The sequence below is a fragment of the Drosophila persimilis genome, unplaced genomic scaffold, assembly GCF_003286085.1.
Source record: "Drosophila persimilis strain 14011-0111.01,24,50 unplaced genomic scaffold, DperRS2 tig00000824-arrow-arrow-pilon, whole genome shotgun sequence".
Taxonomy (NCBI): Eukaryota; Metazoa; Arthropoda; class Insecta; order Diptera; family Drosophilidae; genus Drosophila; species Drosophila persimilis.
Genome location: NW_020825358.1, coordinates 626354 through 643121, shown reverse-complemented (window position 1 = coordinate 643121; position 16768 = coordinate 626354). Strand labels below are relative to the sequence as shown.

The 16768-nt window shown below is 50.4% G+C and overlaps 1 protein-coding gene across 9 annotated transcripts in view; it reads left to right on the top strand.

Annotated features, from left to right (window-relative positions):
• The window catches only part of LOC6600320, an 89975-nt gene that overhangs the window by 26157 nt on the left and 47050 nt on the right, over positions 1-16768 (top strand). For 6 of the 9 annotated variants that reach the window (XM_026993304.1, XM_026993303.1, XM_026993302.1 and 3 more), the window contains 3 exons: positions 13693-13838; positions 14712-14991; positions 16161-16292. In XM_026993304.1, coding sequence (XP_026849105.1) covers positions 13693-13838; positions 14712-14991; positions 16161-16292 — 558 coding nt within the window. Of the gene's footprint in view, positions 1-5579; positions 8365-13692; positions 13839-14711; positions 14992-16160; positions 16293-16768 lie in introns of those variants that run through there. The other 3 variants (XM_026993299.1, XM_026993300.1, XM_026993296.1) reach the window with 1 other exon arrangement.

The following is a 16768-nucleotide window of genomic DNA, read 5'->3' as shown; positions in this document are numbered from 1 at the left end:
CACGCATATACGCTTGTACAAGATTGTGGCACACACACACACACACACACACACCCGAACACACACTTGCAGAGAGGAGACGCTGTGGCACACGCAGAGGCTGAAATTGACGCAGGCTATATAATTTAGCACACAAGTTAAACGCAAAAAAAAGGCGAAAAATAGGAATAAAGATACGCGAGGAAAATTATGAGAAAAGCGGAAAACCGCCCAAAAATAGATGGAAATTCCCATCTCCATCTCTCAACTAAAACGCAGCCGATGCCGATGCCGATGCCAAGTGAAGCCTCTAAATAGAGATATATTTTTTGTATCTTTTTTTGGATGTGATTCTTTTGTCGTTTGTGGCATTAAATGCAAAATTAACCACCAGTCAAAATAAAATTAAGAAACTTGCCACAGCGTTGCAGAAACAAAACATAGCGGAGACGCCACAACACACAAAAAAAAGTGCTGAAAAATCCCCGAGCAGCTGTGATGATGGGCGCTAAAGGAATGTGTGTGTGTGTGTGCGTGTCTGAAGGGGGGAGGCGGAGGCGACCCTTTCGGTTGGGTGTGCAGCATTGTGGGGAAAGGACGAAGCAAATACCAACGCACTTAACACATATTTACCCACACAACAGCAATAACAACACACACAGAGACACGCACAGACACAGTCACAGACACAGACACAGCCACAGACAGGCGAAGCCAGGGCAGTATTTAGAGGCAGGAGCAGGAGTGGTACAGAGAGCGGCGTAGGTGGAGGCGCGAATAAAAAACGAAAACATATACTAGGAAAAAAAATGGAAAAACCATGAAACAAAAACAACAGAAACACACACAAAGGGAAAGAGCGAGAGAGAGAGGGGTACGGGGAGAGAGAAAGAACGAGAAAAATATATGGAAAAACTTGAAACGCGAGCGAGAGTCGTGTCGAGATTCCATGTTATATTGTTGACTTATTTTGCTCCTGTTTTGGCCCTGTTTTCTGTTTTTGCTGTTGCCAGTGTGGCATGCCCCTGCCCATGCCCATGCCCGTGCCCGTGCCCGTGCCCATGCCTCCACCAGCAACAACATTGCCCGGATATTTTTAGCATTTTTAAATCGCAATCGAACAAAGAAACACAGAGGGGCAAAAGCACGCAAACAGAAAAAAACAAAAACAAACGTTAGTTGTGTTTGAGACCTTTTTTCTGGCTAATAAAATATCAACAAGCAATGGTTGTTGTTGTTGTTTTTGTTGCATGTGGCAGATGCAGAGGCAAAGGCAGAGGCAGGCAGGCAGCGCCTTCTGTCCACCAAGGATAACCAGCCGAAGCAGCAGCAGAAGCAACGTCATACATGTGCAAGGATATTATCAACGTCATGCCTGTCGAAGTTCACACAGATACTAAAACACACACACACAACAGAGAGACAGGGAGAGGTACAGAGAAAGGGACGGAAAGAGAGAGGTGGAGAGAGAGAGAGCCCAGGACAGGGACAGCATTTGGTGTAACCATTAAACGTATTTATATTTATGGCCATAGGTGCTACTGGCCAGTGCCTCTCCCTTTTCGGTGTGGGTGTGTATCTGTGTTAAATACATTAAACTCCAAGCCGATGCTCGGATAAATCTATTAAAAATAATTTCAACTAAAAGTCAGAGAGAGACAGACAGGAGCCCAAGTGGCCTGTGGCTGACCCTCGTATTAAGAGGCAATCTAATTTATTTGAGCCACATCCTCCATAAAATCTTTGACTCTGGAGTGCGCCTCCCACATTCTTCATCCTCCTTCAAAAAACATACTTTATAAGCCATCAAGTACACACACACTCACACGCACACAAAGAAAAGTTAAAACTTGTTAAAGAGCTTTTAAAGCCGAAAACTGTTGCCTACTTTTTGGGGGCAACGAAGATATAAAATCAGCAAAAGAGGCAGAGGAATCTTAAGTACACATAAGTTCCAAAACAGATATACATATATATCTTTATAAACGCGCTACCTGTTCCGCGCTACCACTATCTCACTGATCCCATCTTAAGGACCCTCTCTGCATAGAAATCCACGTGCAAGATTTTTGAGTTGGGAATCCCGGGGACTTTTGCAATTTTGGGAAACTTTTTGGACCACCGACCCCGACCCACAAACCCCCCCAGAAAACAACAATCGAAACGATATAAAAATGTCATTTAGCACGAGATTTCGAGGGTGGGATGTGGGGGCTGGGGGTTGGAAAAAGTTTTCTCTTCTGGGAGAAGGAAATTAACTTTATTGGCCGAATCAAGCGAAAATCGCTAAACAAATGCGCCCAAGCACCTTTTCAAGTGGTGGATCAGGAAGCCGTTCCCCCCGCCCATCAGTTGCCAACTAGTTGAGCCTTGCCACACGCTCACGCACACACACACACACATACAGAGAGAGTGTTGCAGGCACGCACACACATTTTGGCAACTAAACACATGGCCAATGCGGCAAACTTGAAACTTATCGACGGCTCTAATCTAAACGGGACAAGCTGCCCCGAAAAGTTTTGTGCTGCCTCCGTCTCTAAGACACACTAATTCGCAACTCTCTCGCTGCCACATGCCCATGCCCAGGCCCCTGCCCCGGCTCCGGCCCCGGCCCATGCCTCCTCTGGGTGTTGTGTGGCAAGTCCCAGAAAAGTAGGCTATAAAAACTATCAACACAACTCAAGTTTGTGGCAAGTTCTGTGTTGTGTGCTGTGTGCTGTGAGCTATGTATGGGGTATGCCATCATCTTAGGTGCATGCAGCAGCAGCAGCAGCAGCAGCATGAGCATAAAAATAGGAAAATAAGAAAACTTTTGTTGTTTTATTTTTTTGTGTATTTTTAAGTTTTTCCACCCCCTTGCCTCATGCCTCATGCCCCATGGCCCATGGCCCCATGGAAGAACTGGATCATATAATCCTTTCACTTAACAAGCAAACTTTTTGGCAGGAGCCGAATGAAACGGAACAAAAAAAGAAGGAAGAAAACTTTCGTAAACTCCTTTGCATAAACACAAACATGACCGTAGCTGGAATAGTAGGGACATCCGTAGAGCAGGAGCAGAGTAGTAAGAACAGTATTGGTATCTCCATAGAGCAGAGGCATGGAACAGTAGGGGTATCCTCAGAGCGAGAGAAAGAGACAGCGCCAGAGCCAGAGCCATGCCCATACTCATAGCCATAGCCATAGCCTGTTTCCGAGTCATATCTCCCCATGTAGATGTAGACATGAAATTTATGCATTTGCTGCCACCAGCCCCCAAAAAGTATTTATGTATGCGCTTATAAATATATGCACATCTCCTGCTTCTGCCTCTCTGCATGTCTGTATCTGTGTCCGTGTCCGTGTCTGTGTCCGTGCAGATAGCCAACAAATTTATGCTAGCAATATAACAAACAAAATATTTGCGCACGAGCTGCAAAACTTTTCGCAGAGCAACTTTAAAATAACACCGAAGACAGCAGCAGAAGAGGCAGCTTCCAGTATCACAAAAAAAATAAGGAAAAAACTGACTTGTTTAACATGAAACAATGTTTTCGGATGGCCTTTATACATACATACATAAATACGTATATGCTAATTAAAGCGCCTACGCCTAGGAGACACGTACGGTGTGTGCTCGTACGAGGCATAGACAGATGGATAGATAAGCAAATGGATACAGGGATAGATAGGGAGAGATGTGCAGAGCAGATGACAGTCCGGGATTTGTCTGGAATTTGGGACTTGGGACTTGGCTTGTGTAAACGAACTATGAGGATTTCGAGGGGGTCAACAAATATCCGGGGAATCTGCGAATATATTTCATGACATTTATTTAAAGTTAAATCTTGAGTGGGACTTTCTTTATTGAGTGTTTTTTCGAGAAAGACTCTGGGACTCTCTGCCTCGTGCTAAAGACTCCCATAAAAGGACTCTGCAATTTAAGTCCTGCAAAAACCACCTTTTCCTAAACCTTTCGGGACTTGAAAAACTAACAAGTATCTGCCCCACTACTCATGATGTATTTTCTCATAATAGGACCCTCCATTCCGATTAAAAAGATAACAAAAATTCCTCAATTCACCAAAAAATGAAATGAAATATAATTAGCTTTTTCTTTTTGTGTATTAACTTTTTTGGAGGCAGATATTAGTGAACGCTGTTTCCTTGCCAAATATAGCTACCCCGTTCTTTGTTCGATTTCAAATCATGGAGTAGCCACTGCACTCAGAGTGCCACTATCGATTCGCTCGTTTAGTGTTTCCTGAAATTTAAATCCTGTAGAGTACCCTCGTAAAGGGAATAATAAAAGTCAGGAAACCCAAAAAAAAAAGCGAACAAACTACAACTTGTTTGCCCCACAGAAACATGGTAACATGACAGGGCAGTGGCAGTGGCAGTGATAGGGGGAACGGCACTGCAAAACGCTTTGTGATTTATAGAGCAAAACAAATATAATTAAATAAATCCTCGAATAAATACACACAGAAGCACACACTCACTTAAACACTCAAACACTCATGCACATACACACACACACACACACACACGCAGACAGACAGACAGATAGACGACGGACTGATAGTAAAACGATTTCTTTTTTGCTGCCCGCAAAAAGGCAACAAGTAAAAATAATTAATTATAGATAAATGTGTGTGTGACGCGCATAGTCCCCGTACCGTGTGCGTCCCCCGAGACAGAGAGAGAGAGAGAGAGCGAGCGAATGAGAGGGATAGAGCGAGTCCGGCGGAGAGATAAATTACCGAAAAGCAGTTTGTAATAAATGACTCTGCCACAAAATGAGCTTTTAGTTTAATTAATCAAATGAATAAAATTCGCCAAATGAATAGAGAAGTGCATAAATAATAGCGAGAGCGAGTAGTGCATCATCCATGGAGCGAGAGTGTCGTCGTCCTCCATTGCATGGCCACAACGGGAGTAGTAGCCCCGTAACGAGTAACGAGTAACGAATCGAAGAGCAGCGAGTCGGGACAACGAGTAGCAGAAACGAAACAGCAGCCCCACCCATCCGAGCCGCATTATCCGCCCGTTTGTGCATACCGATTACCGTTACCGTTGCCGCTACCGTTGCCGTTGCTGTTGCTGTTGCTGCTCCTCCTGTGATTCATTCTGGCCGCCCAACAAAACAACAACGAGCGGGAACACAGCGGCGACAACAACAACGGAGCGGTCGGTGCGGCCCTCAGCGGGGGGCCTGGCGGAGGAGGCGGAAGCGGAGGAGGAGGAGGAGGACAAGGACACGGACACGGACAGGGAGGAGGAGGAGGAATCGTCAGAGTCGGTGCCAGCGGTGGAGTCGGAACAGGAAACGGAAACGGAGGAGGCGGAGGTGGAAGTGGAAGTGCAGGTGGCAGTGCTGGCGGCGCGGACAGCGACGGCGATCCCAAGAAAACCTTCTCGCTGCACTGCTGTTGCGTGATCGTCGACATCACACCCGTCACGCACCCAGGACGCCTGACATCCGCAACAACGGCCTCGGGAAGGGATGCGGGTGGAGCCGCCGCGGGACAGCAGCAAAGCACCGGCGGCGGCTTGGGGCTGGGTCTCGGCGAGAATGTCTCGCAACTGGCTAGCCAGCTCTTCCGCTTTGGCAGCAAGAAGCGCGGCGTCTGCATCTGCAATGCCCAGTGTCGGCTCCAGTCGCTCGGCGAAGGATCCCTGGGGCCGACCATCAAGCCCCATCACGGATCCCTGGATCGACTGCTCAAGCAATCGGAAAAGACGGCGGCAGCTGGGGGAGCAGCACCTCCCGTCACCGCTGAGCGCTCGATAAGTTGGGTGGTGGATGGTGGTGCGGCTGGGACCGGGGCCCTGCTCAATGCCTCCTCCGACGAGAGCGATGAGAAGAAGAAGATGGAGGAGGCGGGGGCCGCACCGCCGCCCAGGCCCCCGTCACGCTCTCAGAAGCCCACGGCCAAGGAGGAGTTCGATCGGGGCGTGGAGGTGGAGAAGTTCTATCACCAGATCAACGGCGACATCTTCGAGATCACGCGGAGAGTGCGTGCCCGCGACGAGGAGACCATGGAGCAGAAATGCATCCGGCGCAAGGGTTCGGTGCGCCTCACCGAACCCCCTTCCTCCGGTCACAGTCACGTGCGGATGGAGCAGCAGAAGCCGCAGTTGCCGCCGCGACGCCAGAAGAGCGCCGAAGAGGTGGCCACCATGCCGAAGAGCGCCCTGCGGCAGGCGCCCGAACAGCTTGAGTGGTTCGACCGCAAGGCCCAGCAGCGTCACTCCGCACGCTCCGCGGAAGGGGGACAGGTGCGAGAGGAGACCATGGAGTGGCTGAAGCTGCAGAAGACGGCATCGCCAGCGGCGGCGGCACCGGCCCGCACCTCTTCCGGACCCAGCGAGATCACCGTCCTGAAGGACGAGCTGCCCGACTGGCTGCTGGATCACCTGCCCAGGAAACGGGAGCGCCTGCCCTCGGATGCGGCCAAGGGCCAGAGCTCCTCCTCCGCCTACGCCAAGGCTCTGTCCGAGCTGCTGAAGAAGCCCCTGTCCCGCCAGAGCTCCGGACCGTGCGAGTTCTCTCTCCTGAAGACGGACATTGTGGAGTGGCTCACGAAGATGCAGGCCAGCGGTGCAGCCAAGCCGCGGCGTTCCCATCATCGTCGCAACGGGAGTGGGGGCGATGCCCCGAGGTCCAATTCCCAGGAGGAGCCCATGGCTCCGGCCAGCTCCCATCGCAAGCGGCACTCCCTGGGCCACAGTGGAGCGGTCAGCGAGGAGGAGGCGCACCAACAGCTCTCGCAGCCCCCCGACTGGATAGCCTATCCCCTGCACAAGCTGCAGTCGCTCGGCAAACAGCCGCCACCGCCGCTTCCGGCCCCGAACATTCCCAGCGGCTATGCGGTGCCCAGTGGCCTGGCCCTGGCCCACACACCTCTCTGCCAGCGAAGGGAGGAGCGGTCCAGGGAGCGCCGGCTGCGACACTCCGCCAGCGAAGTGGTGGGAGGAGGCGGTCCTGGTCCATCCATCGCCCATCTGGAACGCCTCTACGCGAAGCCACACAAGGAGCGGTATCAGTATGTGCCCAAGGCCAAGGACCCCGCCGTCTCCGGCTCGAAGAGAGAGCGATCACGTCGCCATCAGACCCAGAGATCGGCCACCGTCTCGGACATGTCCGCCCAGCGTTCAGGCGGCTACAAACGCAAGTCCTCTAGCGCCGAGCGGGCGCCACGCTCCCCATCGCCCGGCCCCTGCACAGATCCCGACTGTCCGCTGCTGCCCATCTGCACGGATCCCCACTGCCGCTACCTGGAGTGTCAGTCCCAGTCCCAGGCCCAGGCGCAGGCGCCGTCCAGCCGCTGCCTCACTTCGTCCGCTAGTTCGGTGAACCTTGCCCGCCACCAGCAGCTGGCCCAAGTGCAGCTCCATGCGGTGCCCGCCCATCTGATGGGAGCAGGAGGAATGGGCTCCGATGTGCCCACAACGCCATCGACGACGGCCACACCGCCGCCACCGCCGCAGGCAGCAGCAGCAGCAACAGCAGCATCAGCAGGAGGGGTCGAGCGGCGACTGGTCATCTGCCACGAGTGCCGCTCCTGCTGCGCCCCGCTCCTCAGCTGCCAGAATCGCAAATGCCTCAATGCCGCCAAGTGCAACTCACTGCCTCGCTGTGCCGCCGACTTCAACCGTCTGCGGACACAGCTCGCCCAGCCTCCGACCACCCTGGACGACATCGAACCGGCGCCGCCTATTGTGATGATGGACCACATCGAGGACCTGGAGATGCGGCCACTGCCATCGCCGCCTTCGCATCATCACTACCGCAGCAACTCGCAGCCGAACACACTACAGCGCGGGGACTCTGCCAGTTCGGGGGCAAGCCATGGGGCATTATCCATGGGCATGAATCTGGGATGGCTGGAGCCGATGACCAGTCTCGTGCAGCCGCTGCCCACGGCCTATGTGCACCATCATGGGGCGACGATCAATGGGAAGCTGATGAAATCCGCCTCGGCGGCGTCGCTCAACTCGCGTCGGAGGCGCCACAAGACGGTGCACTTTGGGGAGAACCTTCTGCGGGAAGTATGCCAGAACCGGAAGCTCATCAAAACGGAGCAAGTGCCATCCGGTTCGGCACCGATGAAGGCCAACATACAGATGCTGTACAACTTTGTGGAGGGTGTCCTCAGTGCCTGGGTGGACGATGACGAGGATCAGGTGCGCTCTGGCGCCGAATCGGAGCCAGAGCATGGCGGTGTGGTGGCCCTACAGCCTATCCATCGATGCAATCGCCTGCGCTACCAGTGCATCCGTCGGGTGGTCGAAGAGGCGGCCGATCTGCAAGGGACCCTCAAGCTGGGGAACTCCCGATACAGGCATCGCCATTGGCGCAGCACGGCCAAGCAGTGCAACGAAATGTTCCTTCGCAAGGTAAAAACCCATCCATCATATCGGAAAGAGTATTATGTATCTTTCAAGACTTTCAGATTTGTTTCTTGAAATGAATGAGAGTACCATCTAATCTTTGGTACTCCTTCTTCCTTAATTTGTTGGTTGCTTAACAAAACGTTGATCAAAGCCAAAGCCCATCCTTTTCACGCTCGAGCTGTTCTTCCACAGCGGCTCCTTCCACAAAAGGAGCAATAAATTAAAGCATTAGCCCCACCCCAATCTCCCAAAAGAAAAGCTCTTAGCACACACAGACACACAGGCACACAGGCACAGATACATAGATACATATATACTCAGATACACAGATACAGAGAGAAATGGCCGTACCCATCCTTTTGAAGTGCTGTATTTAGTTTTTGGGTAATGAATGGCATTGATTGCAATACGCATGAATCACAGACAGTGCTTCAAAGTGATAAAAGGCCATTTGTGCGATGAATAAAGAAGAGAAACCATTGGGAAAAGAGTACAGATAGATAGATACATGGACACATAGATAGACGGATAGATAGTTCAATAGAGATAGCAGGTATTCTCCTGCCGATGGTCTGTCTTTATGCGTATAAACTGTGAGTAACACAACTCCACAGCTTAATTGAAATGCCCAGAGATACATTGAGAGAGCGACAGAGATACATGTTTACATGTATCTTTCGTTTGGTTAGACTTGACAAACAAAGGATACGATGGTCAAGAGATACAGATACTCGTACTACAAACAGAAGCAGATATTCAAATGAGTGGAGAAGCCTGAATGGAATCAAGGATTAGGGGAATGGCCAACTGCATATTAATTAATGGCTAAGGATCGATAGAAGTAGATAGAAAGCTGATAAAGGGAAAGTATGTCCGTGAATAAAATTCGTTGGATTAAAGATACAAAAGTATCTGCGGGGTCGAATGTGTGCGGGTGTGGGTGTGTGAAAGGCTCATTTAACGACTCATTCATTCTTTTGATCAAATTAAAGCTTATTATGTAGCCACACGAACTGAATATAAAACAAGCCTCCCATTTGGGGGTGGCAATTATCGCCGGCATCCCCTAAACCTCCAGCGCGTTTTTATGCCTGTCAGTTTTGATTGATTCAATGCTAAACAGGTTTCACCTTCAGACAATTAGTTTTGCAGATTTAATCGAATTGCAAATGACATCCCTCTGCGGATGATGCTTTGCAGGATAATTCCAAATTGATTTTCTCTCAGTGCAACGGCAAAAGCATCAGCAAAGAAGAAACTTAAAAAGACAGAACCCCACTCGTATCTATCTATCTATCGTTGAGAGCCTTGCCCCCTCGTTATCCTTAACGAAGGAGTAGTCTCAATCGACTGCATTCCAGATTTGTCTTTGAATCAATTTCATTTTGGGGAGAAAAACAGCTTTCTTTTGCCCTGACACAGAGGCAGCCGGTCTCCTTTGCTTGAGCTGCCTTAATGCCTCACTTAATCGCAATGCCGAAGACGTGCCACAGATACAGAACACCACGAATACCACATGAGCCAGCCGGGAGGAGCCGTGCTTAACCTTATGGGGACACAGGGAGGACGCGCTGCATAAACACTCTATCAAATATTGTAATTTTTGACGACAGGCGACATATGACAAAGATTTTTCGCTTCAGCAGAAAAGGAAAAACATCAACGGTGAATGGGTGTTTGGGTGGATGGGTGGATGGGTGGAGGGGGGTGACAATGGCTGTGCCAACGACATCTCTGATGCTCTCTCACATTTGACATTCAAAAGTCATTGATAATTATGGGTGAAACGTGAACGACAGCCGCATCGAGGGATCACAATCAATTCTTGATTAGAAATCGTAACGAAAGGCCTCCCCCGAAAAGCAGAAAAGCACCTGGGAATCCCCCCACACCACCGTCCCACCTGCTTTTTCGAGAAGCAGAAGCAGAAGCAGCAGCAGAAACACATCCCATCCGCTGCCTAAGTGGGCGTGTCTGCTGTGTGCTGCCTCGTTCAGGGTTCGTCTGTGCGTAAATTGAATTTTGATTTTGCACTGATGCTGAGATATGGCGTATTAGGCCCCAAAGTAATCAGATGGAGCGCACGAGGAGGTGGAGGTGGAGGTGGAGGTGTAGGGACGAATGACTGACTGGCTGGCATTTAATCTTTTGTGTGATTGTTGTTTGGGCCGCCTTCTCGTTCGTGTTTTGGGCTGCCCATTTAGGCTTAGACCCATGTGAGTGCCTGCCATTCGTGCCATTCGTGCGGCTCTTGCCAGTAATGGAAGGGAAGCGAAGAGAGAGCAGCGGCTAGGGAGAGTTGTAGGCCCCGTAAATCTCATTGTCAGTTTTTGGGTACTGATGAAATTCAAGAAACACTACTCCGGGAACGGGGGCGAGGCCAATTAAAAATTCATGAATCATTTGACAAACTCTTTGGACGGTCACAGGACGCAATCACTTTTCGGGAGAGGGTTCGTTCGGTCGCTCGTTCGCCAGGTTTATTTGGGGCAACGGCGACCAAGAGGATTCAGGCAGGGCGACAGCCAGCATTTCGTATGCAGAGTAATCTGTTGTGAAAGGGTACATAATTCCCATAGTTTAGACCCTAGGCCCCCGGTCCATCCTCATCCTAGTCCATGGACACTGCTTACATTTGGCTCCCCCTGTTGCCCCCTGTTGCCCACTGTTCCCACTGCTCCCCCCTGTTCCTTGATTCCCATTTCCTTCCTTAAGGGATTCATTTTCGGGATAAATGACGTTAAAGTCACAAAATTTGATTTACTAAAGAGGTTTCTCTGTTGGATTCTCTTTCTCGCTCTCTGAAAGGAGTAATGGTCGAGTACGAGTGCCTTTTACTGGGTCAGTCTTTAAATCAAATGAATATCTACGAGTATGGAGAGTTTTTCACTGCAATCCTTACTCCAATCCCACCTTCTCTTCCTGCCTTCACACACACACAGACACACATTCGATTCGATTCGTTCGATTCCATTCGATTCGATTCCCTTTCCCACATGCCGCATGCCACATGCCACAGGAAAATTCCACATTTTCCCCCCTCCTCAGCCTCATCCTGAAACAGTTGAACAGTTCCGCTCGACAGCTTCCGCTTGGCTGATGATGATTTTCATGGAAAACTTCATTGAGCAAGCGGAAACTATTTCATTTTGGTGGAGTGCCAATGCCTGGGCCTGTGCCTGTGCCCCCTCCTGTGGCAGGTTGTTGCCTTGAGAGAGCATAGAGCGAACATCCCTCTGTTTTTGAAGTTTTCAATATTAAAAGTTTCCTCTTAAATTGGGGAAAATCGAGGGAGCGGGAGGGGGTGGCGAGCGGAGGGTAGGGGTGAGTGGAAAATCCTCCAACCTTTTAAAGTGACACGCACAGATATCGATTGGTTAGTCTCTTCTCCCCCCTTCCGGACTCCATCCGAAATGTAACCACTTTGATCTGTCTCGTGGCTCCCCCACTAAGCCATCCCCGCTGCCCAAGTATCCAGGTTTTCTTTTTGGTTATTTGCATGCCTTTGCACTCCTTCGATTAATATAAAATTTGATTAAACTTGGCCAACGTCTCCGTCCTTCTCGTGCTCGTCCTCGTCCTCGTCGTCGTCGTCATCCTTGTCGTCTGATTGTGGGTTAAGTACACATGACCCCATGGCTGGCAAAAGACGCAAGGAGCAAGAGCAAGAGCGAGAGCACCCCGGGTGGGACTGAGTCCAGAGTGTATGCAAACACAGAACGCAAAAGCCACTTGACTGCTGCCCCTCCTGCTGTGTCCTGGGGTGTCCCGGGGTGTGCTGGGGAGCAGGCAGTCAAATAAATAACTTGTAAAACATGCATATGAGCAAAAATGTTTGAAAATTGCCAAAAACGTAAGCGGAGAAGATGTAGAAGAGGGGCTTTTGCGGGGGAGGTATGAAGTATCGTAGTAACCAGGCCAGGCCAGAAGGAGGACCAGCAGCAGCAGCAGGTCGAAGAGGGGAACCAGTTTTCAGGACTAAGAGGACCAGCACCAGGAAAGGAGAGACGAAACGAATAAACACATTGTAAATTGATTTCCTTGGGAACTCAAATAAAAAGTGGCATGAAAAGCAAGTGAGCGACAGTTGGCCCTACTCCTACTCCTCCTCCTCCTCCTCCTCCTCTCTGGTGGCTGGGTGGTATGTGGCCTGCCCCTGCCCCTGCCCCTGCCCCGCCCTTATTCCACATTTCTCCTTTCGATTGAAACGAATGAATGGGCAAACCAATTTTTATTGCCACGCGGGACACGTAGCCGGGAGTCTTGGTCTGGAATTCCCACATGGACCGGGGACGACAACGAGGACGGGGGTGAGGACGAGGCTTGGGTGAGAGGTCTCCATCCTGTTGCAAAGGCAGGAAAATTGCTGCTGTGAGAAGAGCGGAAGGAAGTCGGGGAGAAGGAGCAGAATGAGATGGACTGGCAGAGGCTAAAGGCAAACAAGAGTCAGTCAGTCAGTCAGTGAGTCGGTCCGTCTGTCATTCAGTCGGTGAGTCATTCATTCAGTCATTCAGTCAGTTAGTGAGCCGAGGAGTCCGACCCCGGCTTTTGATGAAATAACATTGCCAAGTAACAGTTTGCCATTCGCCATTCGCCATTTATTTCCCTCTCATTCTCTCTATCTGTGATACTCGCTTTTCCTCCTCTTTCTGTCTGCCATTTTGTCAATTGTTCGTCCTGCCCTATCTCCATCTTTGGCTATGAGTCCTGGCTGGTGGGGCGCTGTCCCTGGCTGTTTTTGCCTTCTTTCCTTCTCCCACTAAAAATGCAGGCGAGAAGAGAAGACAAATTGCTTTATCGACGACATACGTAACAAATGTTGCTGTCGGCACTGACAACAGCAATAGCAACAGCAACAGCAACAGCCAACGGCCAACAGCAACAACCAGTGCCACATCCAGAGGCAACAACCCAGAACAACGGGTGAGAGACATGGATCCCAGGGCAGCCGCCATTATTGGTTTCAAATGGCTTCGTTGCAGGACTTACAGCTGAATCCTTCGCTGTTCTTCTGGGCTCTGTGTCTGGCGTTGGCTGCCTGGCTGCCGGCCTGCCTGCCTGCCTGCCTGCCTGCTAATTATGACTTAATTATTTCAATTATTTTTTCTTGGATTTATTGAATTTTCTCGAACCGAAACGAAACGAACCTTACCGAGCCGAATGGAAACCCCGTACATGTGTCATGGATGTGGAGGTGTCTCTCCTGACACTCCTTTGAGTTTGCCCGTGCCTTTGCCTTAATTAAAATCGAATTGGTCGACATTCTTCTTCATTCTGTGTTCCATGTCGTCACTGATGTGCTATTTCTTTTGATGTTTCTCCCCTCTGCAGATTTCGGACGATGATCGAATGAGCCTAACTACTGCCGTTTCGGATGAAGATGATGGGGAAAGTGTCATGGCGTCACCATATAAAGCAAAGGCCACTGGCACCGCTGCCTCGTCCTTCAACTGTACGGGAGCTGTACGAAAAGCTGGGTGAGTGAATTTAAACGAAAACAAAGAAAAAGGATCTGAAAAGTCTGGAATAGATTCTCAGTTAGTCTTGGAGGAAGATTTATTTCGAATTCTTTAATAGAGCTTTGAAGCATATTGTTCGAGATTGTAGGCATTCCTTGGGGTATCATAATGTCGAGTCACGTGTGCCTCCACTAAATAAGTGTGATATTCAGCTAAAAATTCGTATTTCAACTGCAATTAAAGTTATCTTGGGGAATACATAAATTGGAAGTACAAAGAAGTAGAAAGAAATCTTTCAAGATATCTGAAATCCTCAAAGAAACCTCTTTCCAGATACCAGTCTTTCCCTTAGTGTAGTCCTCCCTTCAGTGCTTACTCCTCCAGTTGATGTAATCTTTGTGGCAGCCACCAAAAGGAGGAGCAGGAGCAGGAGCATGAGCAGCAGCAGCAGCAGGAGAGCACGTCCAACAAGTCATCATAAATAACCCCCAGGATAGAGTCCTGCCTCGGTCTCTAGGTCTCTTTCTATGTATGTGCGTGGGTGTGTGTGGTATCCCTTGGGGGTCACCAAGGAATATAATTTCGCAGTGATTAAGGTAGCCGTAGAGGGAGGAGGTGCACAAAGATGAGTCTGAGGATTAACATTATTATGATAAAGTGTGCGAAGAGTTATGAAGGAGATTCCCTGCTGGAAGCTGTTGAAGTTTTGCCCCCACTGCCCCTGCCTCTCTCTAGGATTACAATTCCCCAAACGGGAGGGGGGAAGCTCAAGCTGAAGCTGAGGCTGAGCCTGAGGCTGAAGCTGTTACCCAACTTAACCAATCTCTAACTCTCTCTCTCTCTCTCTCTCTCTCTCTCTATCCCCGCTCTTCTCTCCGTCCATGAGTACAGCTTCCTATCGGTGAAGAAATGGTTACTACGCAAGAAGCATCAGATCGAACTGGCACGAAAGCGGGGCTGGAAGGGATATTGGGTGTGCCTGAAGGGCACCACCCTGCTATTCTATCCGTGCGACTCCCGTGAGGGGCGGAGCGTGGAGGCGGCGCCCAAGCATTTAATTATTGTGGATGGTGCAATTATGCAACCGATACCCGAGCATCCCAAGCGTGACTACATCTTCTGTCTGAGCACGGCATTCGGAGATGCCTATCTCTTCCAGGCGCCCTGTCAGGTGAGTCTTTCTAGGAAGGGGAAGGGGGATGGGGGAAGGAAGAGGGTGTTGCTGAATGGGTGTTGGGAGGATGACGATGACGGTGACGGTGGGGATGGGGATGAGGATGACGATGAGGATGCCACCGCCTGAGGCTCTCATTTTGAGCAGTCAATATCCATGGCGCACACAAGTCCTTCAAGGAAAACTATGAGGCAAGGCCAGGCAACGGCAAGGCAACTGGCAACTGAAATTTGTTTGCGCAAGGATGTGCAAGGATGGAAAGATGGATGGAAGGCCCAGGCCCGGGCCCGGACCCAAGCCCGAGTTCAGCGCTCGCGGCCTTTCCACACAGGCCTCAGACGCAGTCTCCTCATAATCGCCAGTCTAAAATGTATGCCACATAAAGCAGCAGCAGAAGATGCATACAGATGCCCTGCCCCCAGATATACATGGATATACATGGCTCACAGATACAGATACAGATACAGGACGAGGACATGGGCATGGACGACGACGACGACGACGACGACGACGAGGACGAACGACGCTGACGCAGGCGTTAACTGACGCAAGCCGCAAAAGGCTCACAAAATGGTCAGTGGAGGGTGAGGGTGAGATGTGATTGAGGTGTGGATGAGGCAACTCTCGGCGTTGACTGACTGCCAACTGGCAGATTGCCTTGAACAGGAGCTGCAGCTGCAGCTGCAGCAGCAGCAGCCGCAGTTGCAGCCGCATCCTTGTGCCCTAAACTGTTACATGTCTCAAAGGCATACGCTCCATCCACCCCATCATCTCTTTCTCTCTTAACATCTCTCTTTCTCTTTCTCTGTGGCAGTTTGTCAGGTTGCCAACTCTCCTCCGTTCTTTCTACCCCTCCCCACTCCCCACTCTCTCTCGCTCTCTCTCTCTCTGGGCCAACGTGATTTGTCATTAAATTTGCATAACTGATAGTCAGCCAACGACAGCAATGACGGGGGTGACACACCCGGGTGGTACCGGGTACCACGGGAGCCACGGGAGCCACGGGAGACACGGGGGCCACGGGCAACCACGGCAGAAGTTCGACGTTTGGCGCTGGGGAGCAACGTCAAATTGCTTGCGGTGCATTTGGTCCTGCAATTTGTTACAATGTTTCCTCTTTAACCAATCCCCGTTTCCTTTCCATTCGTTTCGTTTCCTTTCCGCAGGTGGAGCTCGAGAACTGGGTGAACAGCATACATAGCGCCTGTGCTGCCGCCTTTGCACGTCATCGCGGCAAAACGGGAACACTACATCTCCTCCAGGAGGAGATCTTTCGACTGGAGAAGGCCATTGAATCGGTAAGTAAATACCCCCGCAACACACAACACACAAAACACCATCTACCGTATACCATACGGATACATGCATATATTTATGTGCCACTTGTAAGTGGATTTCCAAAAACCCAAAATACATTCAACAACACAGACACACAGTATGCGAGATTCCTCGCCGAGCTCCAGCTCGAGCTGTTGTGGCAGGATGCAGGAGGCAGAAGGCAGCGTGCGAAAGTATGCGTTGCGGTTACTGCCGCAGGAGCACCTGGAGAATGTGTGGATGAGGCATGCCACGAGTACAAGTTTGGATTGCGGTTGCATTTTGTTGTAGTTTAAAAGATATGCTCGGGATTGGATTGGATTCCAGATGTGAGATGTGAGACGGATTCCCATCCTGAGGATGAGGCTGAGGCTGAGGCTGATGGGTGGGGACTGGGGACTGGGGACTGGGGCATGGCTTGTGGCTTTGTTGCTGCTTGAGAGTTAAGTCAATTTTG